The following is a 25,151-nucleotide window of genomic DNA, read 5'->3' as shown; positions in this document are numbered from 1 at the left end:
CTTACATGGTAATACCTGTGCTAAGTAATGTTTTGACTGCAGGGCCAATGAAACCTATTCAAAAGCAGAATATGTGGCTTCAGAAAGAAAACATGATGTTAACATATTCATTTAGCAGCAGCAGTTAACTAACCAAAAACAAGCAAACAAAAAAGCTTCAATTCTGTCTTTCATTGGAAAAGTTTTTTTTTTTTTTTTTTTGGTGTTTGCTGTTGGATAAACTTTTATCATCATGCAACTCACTTGTCACAATGACAAGGTAAGCTGCTAAGGCAGCATGGCAAAAAGTAGCTGTCATTTTAATAGTGGTATACAGTTGATAATCTTATAAAGAGCATTACAAAAACTTTAACTCACAAGTAATTGTGGGACTCTTTCTTTCTGATAAGGCAGATTTCTCCAGCAGACTGCATGATTATTTGTATTTAGTGTCAAAAGTCCTGTTTCCACGACAAGACTAAGCATGATCCTGGTTTAAACATCTTTACGCTTTTTCTTTTCAGTACCTTTTACCAAAACATAACGTATCAGCAGGACAGTACCTTCAAACAAACAAAATACGATTTCATGTTGCATATTTACAGTTGTTAGTGGTCCAAATGTGCCTTTATTCATTTGCTAAAAAAAAAAGTGAGCAATTTGTTGTAGTGTGTGCTGGGATACTTGACACGACTTGAAATTCAGTTATTATGTAAATGTGCTCGGTCAAACCAATGTGCCAAACAAAGAAAGACTGATTGCACATTGCCACCACTGGCTTTAAGTCACTTTCTCACCACCAGGAATGTCTTTTGAGAACAAACTGTTGTGGTATTGGCAGGCAGATACATCACTTTTTATGTGGCACAGATCTAATGATCCAGCAGCAAACTGTCATGGCTTAGAACTAGAGTGTGCATTGCTATTTAATAAAGAGTCAAGAATTTGCAGGCTTTCTAATTAGCATTAGCTAGCTAACCTGAGGTAACAAAGGATATAATGTTAAATCTGACAATGGAAAAGTCTGTGACTCCTCTATTTGGTGTTTAACTACAGAATGAAAAGCCTGTTCTACAACACAGAATGGAGCTAAACTTAACCTTACTCACTGGGAAACTGTTACGAGGCTACTTACTGATCTGTATTCAGTCTCTTATAGGAAGAGTGCCAGTTAAAGGTTTGTGAAATACATCCAGACGCCTTTCACAAGAACTTAAACACAATAAATCTGATGGCAATCTAGCATCTGGAGTCTAGCATCTAGCATCTGTAACGTGACTTGATACTTGACTTCTACTGTTTAATGCACATTTTCTGGTAATTTTCTTGTCATTTTTCGGTAATTTGCTTACACCCCCCTCCCCACCCCACCCTTTTATTTTTAAGAAATCAAGTAAATTTGCAGGAGTGTCAAATGCTTAAATGAAAATTCATCTATACGTGCCACTAATGTAATTGAGGGTAAATCTCAAGTTGAGCCACATTGCATTTAGGAGAAAACATGCACAACCCCCAAGGAAAACAGAAAAAAGCAACAACAACAATGAAGTGTGCTTTGTAGAGTTCACTATTCCTGAGGATGACCACTTGGGTTTTTAAGTGGTTTGTTTGTGTAATGGCTTGGACCAAACAAGTGTGTCACTAATCAGAACAGTGCCGTGAACACATTTGCCGATGACACTGCTATTCTCATTACAGTGAGCGTACTTCATTAAAAGTTAATATGGCTTAATGTCATTATTCAAATATTGTGAACGACTGCTGTGTCTGCATTAAAAACATTTACTATTGTCTGCCAGGAACATCAGCTAAGAGTTTAGAGCTAACTATAGCTAGGCTAGCTGAGGTTAGCAACTAATATTAGCTATTGTAATTGACTTGTGTTAGTGAGTCCTTTTTCTATATTCTTGCTGGTGTCTGTGTCACACATTCATCATGGAGGTGGGAAGTTCAAACCAGCAAGTTGGAACATCTGACAGTCAATGGAAAGCTCCATAAGCTTCAATCTCCAGCTACTGCATTTATGCTACTGTTGTCCCAGGCAGAGAAATAAGAATAGCCATCTAGCAGGTTGTTAAAATATATATTTGAAAGGAACCTGAGGTGAACATATACAAATAAAAAATAGCGCGACACATTTTTTTGCGCTTCTGAACACATTATGCATCTCAAGATTACACCAGAGAACATATTATAATACTGGTGGAGATGGAAAAACACCAGAGCTCTGAAAATCTGACAAACATGTTGTTGTTAAAGAGATCTGCCTTTTTTCCACTCGCTGAAATGTGTAGAACTTATGTTGTTTGTTGTCACAGTGTATTTCTTTGGTTTGTTGGTGATTTTGTATCACACAGAGTTAGTACTTATGATGGATGAACAATTCATAAAACAAAAACACAACTTACAATGTAAAGAAAAGACACTTCTGTAGAATGTGAAAGGACAGAAGGTGGTCTGAACCCAGAAACATAATCTTTCATTCTGACTCATACTGCGATTAACCAAGTGACCATGTGAATGGTATACTTTATGTAACTGCAGTGGCTTTTGGGGGGCTGCACTCCTGGACTTAGTGGTATTTCACAGCAGCTTAGTTGATTTACTCACACAAATTAGTTCAGTCAGAGTCAAATGCCAGTTACAGAAATCATAAAATTCAAATATTCATTTGGTCAACAAGCTAGCACAAGTGAAAATGAAAATCTGGATGCCCATAACTACATCCAATTTATATTAATATTATTTTAACATTTTTTTAATGGGGATCCCTATGAAACAACAGAATGGGCTCTTTCTATCCACTCTGATTCTGTGGTAACATGCATATTTCTCTATACAAGTACAATCAATCATTCATGAAACCATTTACACTTATTGAAGACTGAAGATGTTAACAATTTAAAAGAAGAATTATATAACATACAGAACAGGTCTGTAATGTTTAATTTGCAACAGAAGACCTAACTGATCTGTCTTCAAATGTAAGTCACTGAAATGATGGATGCATGAAGATCTCAATTTCAAATTCAACCAATATGCCCCAGTAGTTAACTTGGCACAAAACAGACTGGACCTTTAAGCACTTCAACATTTTAAATGAAATATATTGTAAACTTAATGGTTTTTGATGTTTTGATGTTTTCGTGTAACTGGTAGCTGGTGAACGAAGATAGTTCACCAGCTACCAGTTACACTGAGGGCAAAAACATATACTACTGTCACTTCAATAAAACAAAATAAAATAAACAACAGATATCTTGACAAATTTGGCATTTTAAGCTACAGCAAATGCTTGTGGAGCTTTTCAACTCCCTTTGAAAGTGTGAATGAAAATTACAACGAATGTAATTTATTACATTTCATGTGACAAGTAGCTGATAAAGAAAAAACAAAACTAAAACTGAAAATATGATTCTCTTTCAGGCAGCAATTTCCAGCAGTGTTGACAAATCTGGTACAAATTACTACCTCAATGTCGGCAAACTTTTTCAAGAATTTTGCTTTGTGTATATTTTTGGTGTTTTTTTGTACCTCAGACAAAACTAATGGGCAGAGTGGGTATCAATCTATAAAAACAAGTCTAAGGCCTCTTTGAGATCTAGCGGTAGATCTTTTCAACACTTCAAAGTCTGACGTCTTTTCAGATCATCCTTCACTTCTTCTCCTTCCTCATCTAATCCTTTTTTATGGCACGTCCTTTGAATTTGTCCATGAGGTTGAAGGCTCCCAGGTACTGGCCCAGCAAAATCCCCTGCTTCATGGGTAGAATGCTGTGGAGACACACAGAAGGAAGAGGGTTAGCAAGGCAAATCTGTTTGCATATATGCACATTTGAGTTCCTATGAGGCATATTTGTTCCCTGCCTTTAGGTATCTCAACTGGAACTGTTCTGTCATGTAATATGCAGTCGCCGTGCATATTAAAACAGAAAAACATGACTGAATCCTGTTTACTGAAAAATTATTTTGCCCTTTCCAGGGTATTTTTTCTCGTCAGACATGGTGTGATATGTTGTGTGATGTATCATAGCTGATGATCTTAGAATATATCACATATTGCAGAATTGTGTGTATTGTAATACCATGATTTATTTTAGTATCCATTATCACTGTGCGCCTTTATGTATTTTTACCTCTGTGTCCCATGTTTTTGTGTTTGTGTTGTTTTTCTCTCCATGGTTATGTATTTCTTTTTCCTTGCTGCTGCTTGTGACATTTTTAAATTTCCCCTTGGGATTAATAAAGTAATCTATCTATCTATCTATCTATGATACTATTATTCCTGTAGGTAAAATATTGTGATAGCCTTGTGTTGTGACTTACCCAGTGATTCCCACCCCTGATTAAAACTGAACAAAGTGTACATGCTGACAGGCTGCCCACTTGACTTCTGTGTAGAGGCCTAGTAAGATTTCCAGTTGACAGAAATTAGTAATTACTTCTACTTTTCCTTGTCAACCATAGAAACAAGACCTCCTCACAGACTTCTGAGATCAAAGGAGATGGACACCAAAACTGCTTTATCATTATTTGCTTTCACTCAGTACAAGCAAAAATGAAAAAAAAAAACATTTTACTACAGACAAACAGATTGGCATTAACACTGCCATGGTTAGGGGGTTGACTCCTGCTAAAAGCTCTCACTGAAAATGTGGGCACACCCTGCTGTGTGGTGCTTTAGATGAAATTGTCTACTGTATGTTACGACATTTAAAACTGTGTTTTCTTACAACAGAAGATAGCAACAGTTATTATAATAGACTTATGGACAGTATTTGATTGAAATGGCAGTTTACAACATCTCCAGTTATTTTAAAACCCCAAAGGAGACGGTGATAGATGTGATAGATTCTTTTTTCTTTCAGTTCATAATTCCAATGAATGCAACAATATCATTACCTTTATGATAGGCTGCCAAATTCACAACACTCAAAGCTGTGGATTTTTAGGTTTGATGCAGTACATTACAATATTTATTTTTTAGACCAAGACTAAATAGTTAACATCTGAAGACTTCAAAATTAATTTCATAGACATGAGAATGAATCTGGATAGGCATGTTTTTGGGAGTTTATAATTATTGGTGAATTCACACAATGTTTTATACCTGAGGTCCCTGGACTTCATTTTGAACTAAGAAAGACTGTAATTGTATTTCTCCAATTTTCCTTAAAATCTATAGTTGACAACAGCATTCATTTCATGGAGTAAAACTATGTCAAAAAGTATTGGTCAATGACACTTTTTCCACAATGAAAACTAATCAAAAACAAAACAGAAGGGAACCTTTGTTGACAAAATCTATGAAGAAATATCAAGACATTTTATGTCAGAAAATAAAAATGAAACAAAAAAGATGAATGAAAATGCAGTTCCTGATTTAAGTGTAGAAGGGGGTCTGTCATTAGTTTGGACAAAAACTAATATTGACTGATATTTGCTGGTCATTATCTAAACCTATTTGTGCGCCTATGCTTTTGGAGGGAAATATAGAACTAATGAAGGAGCACGCTTTACTTTTGATATCATAACAAAGGCTAGATACAAAATGATTGAAGCACCAAGGAATGTAGATCAATCTATGTATAAAGATTAGCAAATAGCATTTCTGCTTTATTTGACAGTCACAGTGGAGATAGACAGGAAAGGCAGGGAGAGAGAGGGGATGACATGCAGCAAAGGACCTGAGGTCAGATTTGAACACTGGTCGCTGCGATCAGGACTCAGCCCTGGTACATGGTACGTGCTGTTAACTGGTGAGCCACCAGGGCCCCCCACCAAAAATATTTTAATGAGGAATATAATATGTGAAAAAATTATTCAGTGGAATCAGACCATTACTTAGTGTTTGACTAAAACCACTGTCGTTTTTTTTGTTGACAAAAACTACATTAATACTAACAAAATTTAAACGACTGAAATGTGATTAAAACTAAAATATACTTTCATTAAGAGACTAAAACTAAATGAAAATTGGCTGTCAGAATTAACATTGCAAGAGCAATAGTTTCATTGACCAACAAACATTTGGGATGAAATTAAGCGTATGTACTAACAATTTTGAACACAAATGAATTACTTATTAGCGTAGACAATGGGACTGGATTAAACAGTTGGTACAATAAATGGACGCAGTCCTTTGTGACCTAAATCTAAGTGTATTTAATATTTGTAGTTCTAATGTAAGATCATCATGTCAACAATGAAAATGACTGAATGAAAACAACTCACATGCATATAACAATTTGTAAAATGCATTTATGCTTATGTATTTGGGCTCTGTTAAATTATTTGCTGTAACTAGAGTGATGCTATCCTCCATCTCCTCTCAAATTGTCCTATGGTTACCAGCTTGTGGATGACTAACAATCCTCTGATTAACAATGACTGACTTCAAAAGGAAAAGGGAGACTGGAATAATAGAACAACATATTATTAAAAGCTTGAACACAATGGCTTTTATGAAATATCTACAGAGGTGACAGTCAAGGCACTATCTCCATTTGTACAAGAGACAAAAAGCTTTCTGTTAGAGAATAATGGGTCTGTCCTCAGATGAATGGGCCAGAGAAAGAGAAGAAAAAGAGAGAAAAGAGAAAGAAGCATTAACATGACATCTTGATAATGCTCTCTTATCAGAGGTAATTAAAGGACAAAACAACCCTGCTTAAGCGGTATGGATTTTAGCTATCTAAAGCACAGTTACCAGATAAAAAGTTGGGTTTTTATTTCCATTGTCAATCTTGCTGCTAAGATATTCCATTTGTTCATCACTTGGGTCACGTGAGGTCATCTTTCAGCAATTCCATCAACATCTAAGATTCACATTGTCTCCCTTTCACTGGAACCAACCACAACCAATGTAGTACTGGATGTATTGCTACGTATTGAAATATAGGTATCGACTCAGATATAAACACACCACATTCATCACAAATCAGCTGCTACAGTGTTTCAAACTGCTACAGTATACAGCTGATAAACTGTGACAACAATACATAATGACAAGCAAGGGACAGGAAGGGAGGAAATGCAGGAAGGGGGAGTGGCAAGCCGTGGACATGAGAAAGCATAGTGATGACAGCAGTAGTAACAAAAGGAGGGCAGGAGATGAATGGAAAAAGAAGAGGAGAGAGAAGAAGAGAAAATATAGAGACAGAGAGGAGCAAAAGAGTAATGACTTATCGCCTGTCAAAAGCTATCATTCAGGAACTCACAGGTCTACAACAGATAACAGGGGTTTGTGATACATTCTCAAGCAATCAACTGCCTCTTGTCTACAGTGACTTTCAAGATGGATATACTGAGACAAGCCAGTTCTTGCTGTTTGTCCAGGGTTAAGCTTGGCCTTTAAAAGAATGACCATACTTCAGTACCAAAGAAGTCTATTTAGTGTTTTGAGCAATTGGTCCTTAAACGCATCAAAGACTGCATCCAGAGCTCGAGATTAACTCCCAAAATTAAAGTGGACTGTCAAAAATTTTATTGTCCTGATCTCCAACAATGAGTTATCCTATAGGAAGAAGGTTGAAATTCAAATATCATGGTGCTCTGCTATCATTAGTTAATTTTTGTGTTGTCACGGAAATTCAAGAAAGCCAAGTTTCCATGTCACACACTGTTCGATTTTTACAGAACAGTAACAGAAAGCATTCTGACCATTTTGGACTTTTTGTGGGTTTTTACTGAGATTTTCTCATGTTTTTCTCTCAAACTCATGGATTATTGCACAGGCACTTTAATAGCGGACAACTGATTGAACACTTTCACTTGTATGGACTTTGACTGGACTTTTATCACATGGATTATGCTTTTATTGTGTGTTGAGTTTGTCTATTTAACTGTCTTTTTTTTTACTTTTATGAGATATAACACTTGAGTGGCCTGCTTCCTCGTTACATGGTACAATTTGTTATACGTCATAATTAACTAATCATTTGTACACAACTTAACATATTTGTGATATGTTAACTTAGTATTAAGTTATCATTTACAAAGGTGTATTAATGTTTTGTTCAAACAAAACATTAAAACAAAATATGCAATCAAATGTGCATTTTCCTGAATAGCCAAACCAATGAGAACAGCCCACGGTCATGGGAATCACTCCATGTTTGAAGGAAATACTCCAATGAACTTTAGCAGTTGTGATTGCTAACTGGAAGATTGCAGGTCTTGCCTTGTTGATTGTCTAGACATTTTGTTCATGCAAGTCAATAGATTGTGCTGACTTTTTAAGAATAATCTCAGTAGTTATTCTGTAAAAGGACCATACCACTGATTTTGCATGTTCAGCTTATATCTACAAAATGCATATACCTCACTTTACTGCTTATCATTTCAGCAGTCAAATTTTTCTATCATTTCTGCTCCCTTTTATCCATCCATTGGTTTCCATTCATTCCACCATGATATGAAAATGAACTTTTAGAGACTTCAGAGAATTTTCTTCACAGCAGTATTCCATCACCATGATAAAGTCCTCCACATTAGTTTTCCTAAAAGCAGCAGCACTGTTATGTTTTGATGACTTGAAATTGGGCAAAGGTTGCTTCTGATGAATAATAGTCCCGAGGGAAATGTTTGCTTCACACAGCCAATTATTAGTTCCATGTACTGGATGGCAATGTTTTGTTTGTTGCAGACGCCGAACATTATAAGGTGGGTATTTCAACCAAAAATTCAAGGGATTTTGATTTTATGTTGCATGTTGATTTTATCTTTAGTATCCTGAATGATATACAAAATGGTTTATTGCAATGTAAGATCTGGGTATACTGTAGTAAGCAGACCAATCTTTCAGAATCACCACAATATTATGCACTTTGGCCTTCTATTTTTCCATGAAAAAAAAACAAAAAACAAAACAAAACAAAAAAAATGCTCCATAACTGCATGGATGCAATGTTAGTTGCTTACATCACCGGCTGAAAGCTGAGCTTCTACAAATGACAGTCAAAAAAGGGTTGTCTTTAGGCCCATCTTATTCCTGAGCCTCCTATCAATCAGAATAGTAAGACATGTCTAACGTGTCTGGTAATGTCTGAGATGTATTTGGCTATTACTGCTATTCCTAATTTATCTACCATAAATATATGTTAAGTGAAAGACAAAGTGTCAGAAGCACAGTATGACTGCATTCAGTTTTTGCACAGGTAGCCCCAGCTGAAATCACACCATCCTATGTGCCATGTGCTTGTTAGTGCTTTGAGCTAAATAAGCTGTAAAACAGCTCAATAGTACTAACATTATCATGCCCCATAAGTTGCATCCAGCCAGACACTTGTACTCACTACACCAGGTGTCTCCATAAAATTGATGGTGTTTGGTGGATCCAAGTGGCATAGGTGTATAAAAGACTGCTTCAGGCCACTATTTGGTTCTACTGAGGGTGAAAACACTCAGATAAAGCAGAACCACTGTATTTATTTCCGTTGTGTACCCGGTTGCTGAATCTGTATGCCATCAATGCTTTTGCAGCGGCAGCTGTACGTACCGTTTTTCATTCCCCATCCTTTAAAAAAGGACAATTCAAGTATTTTTCAACCAGTTCCCTATTTTTCCACTTTTGGGGGTCCAACTGACTGACAGGGACAGAAATCCCTCAAACTGGTCCATTACCGAGCTTGGTTGCATTAGCCCATTGCTGTGAAATGTGCTGCAATCACATGGGGCATTTGTGCACATGCAATTACATCCACTAAAAGTGCTTGTTTTTGCCACTGACAGGTTCAGATTGTTATAGCAAGTGTCTGACAACATTATGACAAGGATCTCTACAGATCTAGTGATCCAGTGACAGTGTTCAGTGACAAGTCTGGTGCTGTTATCAAACTAAGATGACATTAGTCTATTGTTAAAATATCATGGCATCAGTTCAGTGGCAGACCATATGATGCAAGCTTTATTTCCATTTATTCAAATACCCTGTTGAACATGGTAATGATATCCCTCAGTTATAGAAGCACTGTGCTCTGACTGTGGCTGAGATGTGACACTGACTGCTCATTATCAAAAACATACACCATCCAGGTTAATGAAAAAAAATGCACACAATCTTTATTTAACTCTTACCATTGTCCTCATATTCTGCTGACAAGCCGCCAAACAGCAAGGCACAATTAATGGGCAGTAGTTTTCCCCAAACACAACTTTGTGCTAAAATCTTAGTTTAGTTGAAGTTACAAGTGCAACTAAATCACATCCAAGAAAAAGAATTCATTTGTATTATTCCCATGGTCTTAAACAGTCAACTTAAGTCAAAAAATGGTCAACTCTGCCAAACATCAAAAATATTATCCAGGAAGTCATGAAGATAAAAAAGCTGGATCTGTTCCACTGACAGTGATGTGACAGTGACAGAAAAAATGTTATCACATTTCTGAGAAAAAATAATAAATAAGAGATAATTTCACACTGGTTATTGTCAGATTCTCCACAAATCCAGAATCATGTTCAGTCCCCATCAAGTGGCTGCAGTATTTGCCTCCTATGACAAAAGACTGCTGACGCTGTATATGTATGTATACATATGTATGTATAAAGAATGAAGGAACAACATGTCACAGCAACAGCATTCCAAACATTGCACTGGTGTTTTTTGTCCTTTGTGTGCATTAGTTGTCCTTGTTACTGCTCTCAAAACTTCAGGAGTCTGTCCAACAGCTGCATGAAGCCTGTGAAGCCCAGCTCTGGTCAAACAGCCACAAGTGTGCTACAAGTTTAAAATGTACAATATCAATTATGAGCATGTTAGCAGTCGATGAATTGCTCATTTTTCTGACACCTTGCTGGGGCTCTATCCTGTTAAATAACGCATAAATGGAGGGGAAGCAAACCCATTCAAAACAATGACAACTACACAAATTTTTTCTACACACCAACTTGGGCTTACACGCAACTCAGTGACATGTTGTCCCTTCCTTCTTTAGAGAGCTGCTTTCATTCTAAATTGTACACTGAACTGTCTAAGATCGAAGGGGGCACAAACTGTCAGCTCTGTTTTACAGTGCAATGTCCCTTAAGGTCAATGCACTACAATAATCTTAGTGATACTATGCTTTGGACCAGCTATCCCCTGTCTGAGAACAACCACCACAACAGTGCACTCAACAGGAGACATCATTCACTGCAAGGTTAATGTCCACCAGGAATCTCTTTACACTGCTAGCTTCATTTTCTTGATCTAAACAGAGAGGAGAGTATGCACTATTGCTTGATATTGGTTGATACCTTCAGTGCTTAAGAATATTTTGGCTCTCAGACCGCTAAGTACTAAGAGTTTAAATTAAATTAAATTAAATTACTGTAAATTACTTTCAAACAAGTTTTTAACAACTGATTAGCAAACCTGTATCTAATAGAGCTGGTAGCCTGGTGAACACTTAACCTATTGAGTCTTTCCTTGCAACATATTCTCTACAACAGAACTGATGGGCACAGAGCTCTTGCAGTTTTTTGTTTTTCTGGCTGTTGTACAGAAGCTATTCCAATGTATAGGAAAGAATTTCATCACAAAAAAGGTCACTTGTGAATACACACATCAATTCCAACCATGTGCACTTGGGAAACATGTTTGTTCCCATGAGTGAGCATATTTCAAATTTCAAGTGTTTTGATATGATTTATTTTTTCACATTTTGCTGCATTTACATATGAAAATATTTCTTTCAAAGCAAAGCAAAAACAGTGCTTTGAATTCATATGGATTTTTGCATGTGATGTTTTGGAAAGAATGTGCGTTAGTGCCGTTTGGGGAGCAGACTGAGGTTTTTATAATAGTGGTCTACTCTGTCGGAGAGTCCCAGGTAATCGCCAAGGAGAGATGTCATCTTCCAGTTTAAAGTACTGAAGAGGGTGTTGGGAGGGAGAGGAAGAGAGAAGCAAATTTGTACTACACACCCAAATATTCAACAAAACATACAAGTATAATTTTTCTTTGGTTCTTCCACAGTTCATTTGAAGGTGGGACATTTTTAACATGGAAAATGGGACATGGACCTTTACTAGTCCACAGACAACTCAAAGTGTGTTACAATATTTGCCTCACATTTACCCATTCACACATGCATTCACACACTGCTAGCAGAGGCCATCATGACATGTGCCGAGCTCATCAGGGAAAGGGGTTAGAGGTTGAGTGTCCTGTTCTAGGACATTTTGACACACTCTCTGATGTTCCTTGTTCGATCCACAGCTCTTCAAGTGTTATTGTGACACTATTTATGATACCTTTGTGTACAGTAAGTACAGTAAAAACTAAGACAGGTCTTACACATTTTGTAAATATTAAAAATATTGGCACATAATTTAAAATGCAGTGTAGAGACTATAAGTCTTCTCAGTGATAGTTTCCTTTGTGTAGGGAAATTATATTACTGCATCCAAATGAATGCAGTAATGATTTATTGATGTTAAATTTGATTTGGAAAGTAGATCTGGCAGGTAGCATCTGCAGGAAATTCCACCTAATAGCCTTGCATGAGGAAGAAACAACCTGTTCTAATAACTGTAATTACACAACAACTGCAATTACAAAATAACAACAACAAAAAACTAGACTACTGAATTGAAGGTGTTGGGATCTGATGGGTTGGGCAGGGTTTGGACAAAAATTTAGAAATTATCTTCAGATTCGGGTTATTTTAGGCAGGATTCAGTCGGCTATTTCAGGGAGTAAATGTAACCTAGCAATGGAGGACAAGCAAAATCTCTACCGGGGGTAGAGTTTGTTTACAACCATCACAAGTTGATACTAACAACAAATTAGTGACTGACCTACTCCTCTACTGGACAAACTACAGTCAGGTATAGGCTGATGGACTGCTGTCACAGCACAAACTGCATTTGACAACAAGAACAACCACAACCACAGTCTCCAATCCCTTTGATTGCTAGAAAAGCCAAATGTGCAAGCCACCAGCCACTGAGCTTCAAATGTTGGACTTGAACATTATTATCCCCCCATGACATAAGTATTATGCTTCAAAGGCTTACTGTCTCATGTGTCTGCATTTCAAAACTGTACAAGGCAATTTCATACATCAGTTGTCCCAGATGGCAAAGAGAAAACTGTATAAAGTGATAGTTCGAATTCCTATTGATGCTGGTCCGCACTAGCGTAATACAGCCACCAAGTTAGGCTGGCAAATTCCTTCCTTGTTGTGAGAACTGCAGCTTTCATCTCTGCAACTTCATCAGGAGCATTCTCCAAAGTATGAACAACAAAAGCTAGTTTCAAAATGGCAATCTGTTTTGGCCACAACACTGCTATTGTGTAAACATGCAGTGGTGATCTGATCTGTTGCCATATTCAACCTACAGGGTGATGGAGTGGCAGTGCTACAACGGAAAACAGATCAGTTTCCAGCTGGCTGAAGAGTGCTCAAAGTGAAACCAAAATAAAGTTTTGTGACTTTGAAACCAAAATAAAATATTTTAAGTGAGACCATTTAATTCCGCTCATTTTCAAGTCATCAAAACACAGTGCTCCTTCTTTTAGGAAAACTAATGTGGAAGATTTTATTATGGTGATGCTCGGCGCAGTCACCATTTAGCAAATGAATGGCTGCTAAATTTATTTGTTGAGACAGTACCATCAAAATTGTGTGAAACAAATTTCCCCATATATCATTACTCACATTTTATGAACAATAGTGTGATGAAGATGATACTTTTTTTTTTTGTTACAGGCATAGATGTGGGCGAATGTAATTATTAGGAATGATTGCCTGATGTTGCTACGGTCTAATCAGTCTACCCCAGATTGTGTCTCATAGGCTTATCTTTAGCCTATGAGTTACAAAGGTTAACAAAACCATTTATATTTCTTATTTTACATGATGGGTTCTAGATTGTTGCAAATGTGTGTGACAAAATGTAGAGGATCTAGATAACAAAAGCATTGACTCATCACTGGCCAGTTGCTGGGCAGTCATTACAAATTTTATTCAAACAATGTCCTAACAGGACAGTGTAAATGTGATATCATCATACCCTTCATTGGTGCTGCCTGCCCCCTCCACCCAAAGAAGAGGAAGACAAAACTACAATTACCACCTCATGGCTGTATGCCTCCACAAACTTGGAAAGTTGCAGTTCCACCAAAATCCAAAACACACCCACTCAAATGACCACTTGTGGGTTCCAACACCACTACTGAAAATCCATCAACATCACTGCCAACATCAACATTAACAATACTGTTAATATGATTGTCACATAAAGACTTGGTGAAATTTCTTTCTTCCCTCATTTGTTTCAATTTATTTATTTTCTCATTCACCCCCTATTTTTGTTTCCTTTTTCCTCTTCATTTTCTACAGACCCTCCTTTTGTTTGTTTCTACCATTACTACTGTTATAAATATTACCAATAAACCCACCCAAAATGGATAGCTTTAAGGGGCAAAGGGGAAAGGAGAACAAAAGGAAGAAAAAAAATACAAGGTGAGAAAAAAAATTAAAGTATAGAAAAGACCCCCAAAATCATTTGCTCCCTCCTTGAGGGTCTAGGGGCAGTTCAGGTTGGAAGGGTCTTGTCACCTTATGGACAGTCTCCTCCCAAGGGTCTGGAGTAGGACAGGCCTGTTTAACTGTGCTCAAGGAAAAACATATGTATTTATTGATTAATCCTCTGATCATCTGAACCCCAACTCATAACCAATATATTTAAAACAAAACAGGACAGGAAGAAGGAAGGAGAGGAAAAAAGGAAGCAAATGAAAAGGAGGGAGCAAGGGCATGGAAGGGACAGTAGGGGGAGGGAGGAGGAAGGGGAGCAGGGAAGGGGTAGGGAAGGGAAGAAGGGTGGAGGCAGGGGGACGGAAGGAGGAGGGGGGAATGAAGAGGGAAAAAAAAAATCTCCCACCTCCCCCCAGTGTCACATACCCTGTCCAACTGGTGGATGGGGCAGACTTCGCCCCATTCCTCCATTTGTTAGAAAAATAACCAAAAATAAATACATTTCATAAGGTACATTGCTTTGAAGTAATTAAAAAAGTTACATTAATATTACATAACAGGTTAACTATTAATTTGTAACCCATAGTAACCTTCCATCACTGAAATATATAATACAGAGCTATGAAGAAGAGGAATAAAGGAAGTATGAAGTGAAAGAAGAAACTGTCAAACTGTTAGATTGAATTTAGACTGGAAAACAAAATAATACCAAAATGGCTGTCAGTGTTAACCACATTAATATTAGGTGCATATAGCATTTTTAATACATTTTACATTATCATCATCATCATCATTATTATTTGTAGCTGTAGTAGTAGTAGTAATAATAATAATAATAATGATGATAATAGTAGCAGTAGTAGCAGTAGTAGAATCATTGTATTCATCATCAACAGCTTCTTTTCCTGGCCTCTGTTCAGCACATCCATAGTGGGGTCATCAAACGCCAGAGCATTCTGCAGCCTGCTGGCTATGTAGCTAATGTTCAGATTGTGTAATTCAGACTGCAGCAATAGAGAGAAAGCTCCCCACTGTGACAATGAATGGTTCTTTTCATTTTAAAACCCTTCGAGTCAAAAAACAAAGGTGGTTAACAAAAATGCAGAAATATTTATAAAGAAACTATGTTGTGAAATATGCAGAAATAAGAGCTTTTCCCCTTTCATAATAAAACCATCAGGATTTAGAAATGAAAATGTTCAAACTGGCACCCTTTGAACATTAAAACAGGTTTTATAGCAGGCCATATGAATATTTTAATCAATAACTACACAAACTACATTTTTAACTCTACACTAACCCAGGCTAAAATGTCTTGCCCCAGAACATCTCAAATGGGAGTGCAAAGCATCCAGAGAACAGAGAACCATCACAATCTGCCCTCTAAACTATCAGCCGCTGAACTTATGTGTGTGTCTCTACATGTTTATTTTTGTATTTCATTCTCTTTTTTATGGCTGCAAAGCTATAAACCAGTTCCAGTCACCAACCAGATGGTCAAAGTTCAAAACTGACATGACACTAAGGACTTTGCTGTGGGACTACTGCCTTCACAACTGCTGGATATCACATTAACAAAACATCGACAATACTAACTGCATAGCACCATTTGGTAGCCATAACCCAGCAGTTTAATTGATCCCAGAATCTATTTCTTGTTACACTAACAAAAAGGATTTTATAGTACCAGCTGGGCTTGTAAAACTCTAGAAGTCTTGCTGTTTGTAAGAGGCTTTTAAGAATATATGAAACAGCCAAAACAAACATCATTAAACTGACAGACTGAATATTCTACCATTTTCAGTCCCTGCAGGATATAATATGAGTGAAACCTGAAACCTGCAATGGTGGGGTGAGTAGGAGGATGGGCCAGTGAAGGGCCTTTTGGCATGGCATGTTCGCAAACCATCCCACTTCCCATATTTGAATATCCAATCTGTGAGGGAAGGTATAAGCCGAAGGCTACATGGGATTTATTGCTGATGATGCAAGAAAGGATTTCTCTCCCAGCTGTCCCACACAGGCTGACCTTTGACCACTAATCTGGACACAAACCCTTGGGTCATATGAGCTCCAGCCAATAACAGCCTTTGGAATCTGACCTCTGATCTATGTTAAGACTTGGCGGGGGAGGGGGGTGGAGGTGGGGGGACTGGCCACATGTAATCGAGCTATTTAACATACACAGGCTATGATCTAATTCAGATAAACTTGTTTCTATGAACCTTTAACATCCTGTGAATGAGTCTCTCTTTTGTCATGAGTGAAACAGATAACAGAATACTGTCCTCCCTCACTGACTGAGGGATTGTAATACACAGGAAAAAACAAGGATCCTACATTCACTGCTGTTTAATTGAGGTCCTTGAGACCCAGGGTATGCTATGTTCTCTGTCCTACAATGGAGTTTGATGTATTCATCCATTATTCATTATCCTTCAAAGCATTTAAAATACCATTATGAAAATCAAGGAGAGGCAAGAAAAGCTGGTCAGTCATATGGCAGAAAATAGCTTTGACAACCTTGCACTGTAGCTTTGTACAGGAAAGGGATTCTTGAAACTACCTATATCTAGCCCAGCAGAGGAATTCAAATGTGCCGAGGTAGGGCTGGACATGACATTCACAGAATCTGATGATGACACAGTCAGGAATGCAGCACCTACCATTAGCAGGGTGGGAGTGGAAACCAATAGAGGAACTCCAACTGACAAAGTCTGCACAAAGACATGCTAATGGAGCTTTCCATTGAACTCAGGAATGGGATAAATCTGACTTCCTACATGGACGTGTGAAGGAATGCCAGTTAAGTCGAACTCCAAGTCAGAATTACAGAAAAAAATCTGATAATTCAAAACTGGCCAAAATACCCATATATGACATCACACCAGCAATGGACACAATTAAGCAATTCACACACGAGAGGGAGTGCTGTTATAATGAATATCATCACAGCATTGCTTTTATATAATAGTTCTACAAACAACGGTTTTCTTCAAATAACTCATTTAATCAATGTTTCAGCTCTGCCAGCACAAGGGGTTCCATCTGATATCAAGCAGATGAATTGAACACTGTCAATAACTGATCTGTTCCTCCTGCCCATTGCTACTGTGAATATGCAACAGAAATTTGATTTGATAAAACCCTCAATAAAACGGTGAAAGCTTAAGTCTGTTGGTTAAAAACAGCATTGCCTTCATGTGCTTAGCCAATCAGATGCAGGAAGGTTGTTGCCATTAGCTTCATAAGCTAACTAGCTGAATAAGCTAACAAAAACAAGATTAGCTTAAGCCAACAACTGTAGCTAACAAGTAGCTAACAAGCTTAGGTTTTCCACTGTTTTGAGACAACCATAAAACATGGGACGAAATGGCTTTATTTTTTAATTTCTTTTTTTTAGCTGTGACTAAATAGGGTGCACAGTCACAGTAATGTCACCGTAATGTTACATTTACTCCGTTACCTTTATTTGAGTAACTTTTTAGATAAATTGTACTTCTAAGAGTAGTTTCAAATCACCATACTTTTCAATTTTACTTGAGTAGATTTGTGAAGAAGAAACGCTACTTTTTTTCCTACGCATCAATTTTGTTCTATCTTGTCAGAGAGAGGCTTCTGCCAAAGGCTCTACCACATGACTGTTTCACCAATCAAACGTTGCTGTAGCTATGCAGTGAGTCACATGACCAAACACAATTTCAGTGGCACCTTAGCAACCAGTTAGCAGGGCATGGGTAACGTTCATGGATAATTTTACACGGTAGTAGACAATAAAAATGGAAGTGGCAACAGTCAGCAATGCCGACAGAAGAGCAGGAACACTCCTGGCCTCATATCCAAAGTATGTTTATGTTCATGCAGGGCTCCTGTTCACTGCTCAACAATCACAGCTTCACTGCAAGAACCTTGAGAGCCAACTACTGTTGAAGCTTAACAGTCACTTCACTGAGTGATTCTTTGGTGAAAATGTTTGTTTCTGCATGTTCTGTCACAAACACACACAGACTCAAACAGGCGCGCACACACACACACACACACACACAGACTCAAACAGGCGCGCGCACACACACACACACACACACACACACACACACAGTTTAAGGGCTGTCTAATCCTAATTGTTATTTCTGCCTGCTGAGCCTGTTGTTCACACATTCATGTTACTTAGGTTTTAGTTTCAGCTTTGTTGAGAAAAAGAAGAGGAAAAATTAGAGGTTTGGAAATTTGTTTTTCTTGTGCCTTAATTTAAGTTATTTTGTAAAGATTTTATTTATTTTGAACTACTTGAATTTAAGGACTTGAAATAAATCAGACGGTACTCAACAGATACTCAGTACTTGAGAAGTTTTTTCACCAAGTACTTTTTTACTCTTACTTAAGTAATTATTTGAATGACTACTTTTTATTTCTACTTGAGTTATATTATTCTGAATTAACAATACTTTTACTTGAGTACAATTTTTGGCTACTCTACCCACCTCTGCGCTCATGCTATTTTGTTGCCCTGAAAACTGCTTGTGAAGCAACTTCCTGACCCTCATCTTAACCATAGCCACAACAAAAGCCAAAACCACAGCCTGGGAGGATGATTTCAGTGTGGTTTCCACACTTCTCTTCTCCCACACATCACCCTCTGATCACTATTCACCATTTAATTCCATTTATTTTTAGAAATGTGTCCATCTTTGCGTCGACATGGTGCAAAGCATGTTAACGTTACAACATAGATCCCAGGTTGTAATGGGAATAACAGTTATTACTGAACACTAGTAAGGCAGAGTGATACTTAACAGTAAAACACCGAAGTGCTGTTATACTATGTATCAGTACTGATGGAATGCCTCCTGTCCAATGAGGCTGCACCACTGGGAACTTAGTGTTCTATATAATCAGTGATAAACAAACCTTTTCTCTGACTGGATTTCCAGTAGAAAACACTTCTGACTTCAAACTAGCTTTGTCTTTATTTTACAATGGTGTAGATTTATAGCTGTGTATTCTTTTAATTTGATGAATTGACCTAGCACTCCCCGCAGCCTCTAAAACTCGATTTTATTACTTGTTTAGCTTTAGGAGCTCTCAAATCTTGGTGGATAATGACGATAGTTCAAGGTTCCAAGAGGTAGCTGGTGTTGCTATCAGTCTTATGGTCATGTATATTTATAATGGCAGAGCCTGATGTTTTCTATGATACTCATTTGCATGGAAATGTATCACTCTAACAAACTCTGAACTTGGCCTTTATATAGAGTCACACCTTCAACTGTGGCGCTGAGGTAGTAACATCATATTTTATGTATGGATTAATGTTGCAACTGAAGTGTAAAAACATCCCTGATCAGATGTCTACAAAGAAAACCAGCAGGTCTCTTGAGTCCTGTGGACAAGTGCTGAAAAACACTGGTCATGTTAAATACTACTGGCTGAGATATTTTGTATTGACGTCAGAATGTACCAATAATGCTATATGGCTTAGACAAATGGTGAAAAGCAAAAGTGAAAGCAGTAACATGTTTGCATGCCTGAAGGGGGACACTTAAAAGAACTGACATGGGGGTCGGAGGGCTGACACAGACCTTGTTAACACTTGATAATAATGTCCAATAACAAATTAGCTAAAGGCATTAAGACATATCTAAATGATAAATCCTACACTTGTAAGTGTTTATAAGGTAGTTACAAATATATTAAGAAATTTATGTTTAGTTAAAAATAAGTTCACATATACAAATGATTTTGCTTTACTTATAAATGTTAAGTGCTTGTAAAAAATTTAAAAATTACTGAAGTATTTGTGCATATGTTAGTTACATGTAAGAAACAATCTGTAACTCTTTACCTAGAACTGATTTATTTGTAAATCATCACATATTTGTAACCAACCAAGAACACTTTACAAGCCATGTCTGTGCTGTTGCGACATTAGGATGCTTAGATCACTCACCGGTCAATATTTCAGCTAGTGGATGGGGAGGTGAATTTTAGTGCAGTGTAATGATTGTTAAATTATGGGAGAGTGAAAGAAAGATTGGTACTCACGTCCTGAGTGCAGTGATTAAATACATGCTCCTGGGCATCAGTAGGAAGACCTGGTCTGTAAGAATGGCCTGGATGATCTTCCTCACCACGTAGTCTGGTTCCAGGATGGGCAGCAGTGTTGGCCACCTGATAGAAAGAGAAAGAACAGATTACATTCTTTCCGTCAATGCTATAGCAGATATGAAAAGGCATTCAAACGGAGGACAAAGTTGTTGTTTTTTTGTACACTGATCTGTTAATCAACCTACCAGTTCTGTGATGAGCACATCAAATAGGATGACACATGAAAACACAAAAATCAGTCAAGTGTTCCCTGTTGATCGTTAGCCCAGTGCTCCATGCCAGTATACATTATGTTGAGTGATAGCAAGCCATTATAATTTGCATCATCTCAAAAATAAAATGATAACTTGAGCAGTTCTACAGCTAAAGGGAAAGTAACATTAAAAAGATTTTTAGTTTGAGATGACAGGAGACTGTAAGACTGTATTTAGGCACAAGAAATGAAAAGAACATAGGCAACTATATTACTTTTCTAACTTCTGAGCATGTCTGAAGGTTTCAGAAAGCCAAATTTAAGACCTTTTCATTCCCACATGGAAATGAATGTTAGGGCCGACAAAAAAACAAAAAAAACAAACAAAAAAAACAAAACATAACTGGCAAAAGCCTACTCATAATCACAGCTAATGAAAATCCTGAAGCTCAGTGGGCACAGAAAGAAACAGGACAAGGAACCTCTAGTCTAGCTGTGTCCTCTGTGTGTGTGTGTGTGTGCATGGTGAAAAATGGTGAAAAATGAAGCCACTAAATAACTGGTTTCAATATATTTTAATATTTTTTTAACCCTTATATTTGGACTATTTTAAGGATTTGCAGACTTGGACATGGAAATACCTTGGTGTGGTGGTGTGATCAATAGAGGTGACAGGTCATGTGCTTGGATGCTAGCCTGAAAGATGTTGCAGGGTGGCTTGAGGGTACAATTGAATAGATCAAAGGGCAGGACAGATGAACGGATGGACAAAAGTCTCCTCACACCTTTACAAACTGACCCCAGGATATAAAGAAACATATGACAGTGCACCTGTATGTGTGTGTGTGTGTGTGTTTCTGAGTGAAAGAAACAGAGAGCCTGTCACTCTGTTGTCTGCTGACCTGAGCATCAACACCCAGAGGCCTCAGGCCCTGTTCTATGTTTTTGTTGAATATGGTTAGTGGCTTCTCTCTCTACCTGTCAGCCCATGAGTCAGGCTTTCTATCTTTCTATCTGTATTAATCCAACTGCTCCATTTCACGCTCCATATAAGCTCAATTACTCCAATCTTTCTCTCTATCCCTCTCCTTTTTCATCTGTTACTCAAACTTTGATTCATTTTCTTCCCACCCTCTTCCCCTTGCGGGAAGACTAGACTTTCAGTATAAATAAGAATTTGTTCTTAATTGACTCACCAAGTTAAAGAAACTCCTCTGCCCTCCACTAAACTCTCTTTCCCCCTCATTCACCTCCATCGTTACTCTGGTATGACAAGTCAGTCAGTCTTAATAATCTTTAGTGAACTGGCCACCATAGAGAGGCTATAAAACCAATCAGCTAGCACTGTGTAATGGCTTTTCTGTATGGACTGTTACACAGAGAGAAATACATCCCATAAATCTATGACAAGAAAATATAGAAATCTATTAACAGAGGTCATGAGATATAATAATCTACTAACAAAGCTTAAGACTGATCAAGAGGTTACCAAAAACACTTTAGGGAATCATGGCTCAATGAGAGACGGTCACCTCCAGTGATCTGGTTACTGGTGTATTTTCAAACAGAAACGACAAAACTAACACAGCAAAAGAGTTTTGCTCATCCAAATCTCTTCACAAAAATCAGTGAAAATCAGTTGTAAAGATCACTACTGGACTAAAATGCAAACTAATTCTAGCAGCGTTTATTGGCCAAAACAACAACGAAGCTGAATACAGGGGCCTTCTAGGGTTGATACGGACACTGTATTTAAGTAGCACCAACCAAATTAAGTCAGAACTACCTAGTGCCAGAGTATGTCAGAACTGTCTGAATCTGTCAGAATTGGCCACACTTCATGCAGTGGGTATAGTCTTCATGTGCTAATGCTCAGAGGTTAAATTGTTTGATTTACTTTTTTTTTTTTTTTTTTTTTTTAAACATATTCCTTGTATGTTTTGTTTGCACATTTTTATACTTCATAGTAGGCAGAGTCACCAACAGCAGCAATTAAATCACCAATCACCAGGGAGTCGGGGCGCATGCTCATGCAGCGACCGGCAGCAGGTGCAGGCTCTGCGTGTCTGTTTGTTTTACTACGCTGTGTATTTTAGACTGTTTTATTGTTTTACTGTTTTATATAAATCAACATTGGCCGCTTCAAAGAGTGTCCCACAGTTTAGCTGTTAAAGAATGCAATAGCGCCGTTCTCACCATGGACTTCTTCTCGCTACAAATTGTTTGGCTGGCGTTTTACCTGGCCTGGAAGCCTGGCTGCTCTCTGACTACTCCCAGTCCCCCTGCTCGGATCCAGTACACCAGGGAGGTTCTACTCAGGTGGAGCAAAGTTGGCGCTCCTCCGGCGGACTTTAATTCTCCCACTTTTGATGGGATCCGTGCATATGGATCACGAGGACCGGCTTTTTTATCCACCGGCAGAAGACACCGGGGATTAAGGACAAGGAAGTGAGGGAGAAGAGGTGGGATACGTCTGAAAATGAGGGGTATGTCTCTGTCTCGTACACCTTTACCCTCCATCGTTCTCTCAAATGTCCAGTCCTTACAAAATAAAACTGAGGAATTGCAGGCGCAGGCTCGTAACAGGCACGAATTCAGAGACGCCTGTATTCTGGCACTGACTGAGACATGGCTGTCACACAGAGATTTAAACAAACATGTGACAATTGATGGATTTGGGAAACCGATCCGATTGGATAGGGACGCTGTGGCCACGGGCAAATCCACCGGGGGGGGGGATTATGCCTTTTTCTTAATGAGCGCTACTGTGATGCAAAATCTGTCATAATCAGGGAGCAGCTCTGTACAGCTGACCTGGAACTGCTCTTGATCTTGCTGCGCCCTCGTTACCTGCCCAGGGAATTTCCTCAAGTATTCGTCACGCTGGTTTACATTCATCCGAAGGCATATGAAGGAAACGCATGTGAACTTGTTCATCAAGTAATACAGAGGCTTCAGATGATTTCTCCGGAAGCTCCTAACTTGATTCTGGGTGATATGAACCACTATACTTTGTCCAAAACACTGAGAGACTTCCATCAGTATGTTACATGCCCCACCAGACAGGATAAAATAATAGATCTATGTTATGGTAATATTAAAGGGGCATACAAATCTTTTCCCCTCCCGCCCCTTGGTCTGTCGGACCATAACTGTGTGCACCTAATTCCTGCATACCGCTCTGCCTTGAGGAGGGGCAAGGTACAGCACATCCAAGTTAAAGACTGGTCAGAGGAGGCCTGCTTAACTCTCCAGGGATGTATTGAAAGCACTGACTGGGACATGTTCACAGAGGCTTGCTCTGATATTAATGAACTGACTGATGTGATTAGCAGCTGGGTTGTTTACTGTAAAGATCATGTTATTCCTGACAAGACTGTGAAAATATATCCTAATAACAAGCTTTGGGTGTCCAGGTCCCTTAAAATGCTTCTACAACAAAAGAATAGGGCATTTAGAGAAGGGAATACAGAGGTACTTTGCAGCTTGAAAAACAATATTAAACGGGAAGTTAGGGTTGGTAAAATGAGGTATAAGGCTAAGATGGAGGCTCAGCTTAAGATGAACAACCTGGGCTCTGCCTGGGATAGCATGAAGACCATTGTAGGTCTCAAAGATGAAAAACTGAAGCACATAGAGTTAAATGGCTACCTTTCAGACCTACAGTTGGCTCAGGAACTAAATAAATTTTATGTGCGGTTTGACACACAAGCATTTCATGATACACATGTAGAGCTCAGAAATAGAGCACGTTTACATGCAGACCTTATTCCTGTATTAACCGGAATATTCGCAATATTCCGGTTGCGCACATGTCATGTAAACACGCACCGAACCCGATTAAGGTCATATTCCGGTTGGAGAGAATTCCGAATAAGCCCCCTGGAATATTCCTGTTCCAACCGGAATATTGGGGCTTGTAAACACCTTAGTCGGAAAACTCCCCGAACCGGAATATTCAGTCATGACTGCGCATGCTCGACTCACAAGGCGTCTGTGGCGTCTTTGTTGCTATGGTTACCTGCAAGCGGGGAAAACGGCAGGGCGAACAGCAGCAAGAGCCAGGAGACTGCAGTCTGCCTTCAGCTAATGAAAGACTTAAATATCATGGAGGATATCGATGGGAGAAAACATAGAAATAGCGACAGAAGAAGAAGAAAAAGTAGAAGACGACGAGGTAGAAGACTTCTTCGTCTGTTTTTCCGGCAGACCAGACGCCTATACGCGTGCTGCTGCTCCCCGCGGCTGAGTGTCGCATTACGTCAGAGAGTGGAATACGCCGAAACACGGGGGCATGCCAAGTGACATGTAAACGGAATATTCCAGTTGCCGCGGCGCAGTTACCTTAGCCGGAATATTGAGCCGAACCGGAATATGGTGTGCATGTAAACGTACTCATTGACTCATGTC

At 38.4% G+C, this 25,151-nt stretch overlaps 1 protein-coding gene across 4 annotated transcripts in view; it reads right to left on the bottom strand.

The window, feature by feature from the left end:
* Positions 1-2,043: 2,043 nt before the first annotated feature.
* LOC115375530 (epidermal retinol dehydrogenase 2) overlaps positions 2,044-25,151 on the bottom strand; it is a 46,967-nt gene continuing 23,859 nt past the window's right edge. For 2 of the 4 annotated variants that reach the window (XM_030074963.1, XM_030074964.1), the window contains exons 6-7: positions 20,486-20,611; positions 10,019-11,828 (exon numbers count right to left, since the gene is read on the bottom strand). In XM_030074963.1, the coding sequence (XP_029930823.1) occupies positions 11,723-11,828; positions 20,486-20,611 (232 nt within the window). In that variant the 3' untranslated portion in view covers positions 10,019-11,722. Of the gene's footprint in view, positions 3,753-10,018; positions 11,829-20,485; positions 20,612-25,151 lie in introns of those variants that run through there. The other 2 variants (XM_030074965.1, XM_030074966.1) reach the window with 2 other exon arrangements.

Source organism: Myripristis murdjan, chromosome 17 (assembly GCF_902150065.1).
Source record: "Myripristis murdjan chromosome 17, fMyrMur1.1, whole genome shotgun sequence".
Taxonomy (NCBI): domain Eukaryota; kingdom Metazoa; phylum Chordata; class Actinopteri; order Holocentriformes; family Holocentridae; genus Myripristis; species Myripristis murdjan.
Note: the sequence above shows the minus strand (reverse complement) of the source record. Positions and strands in the feature narration are given on the sequence as shown.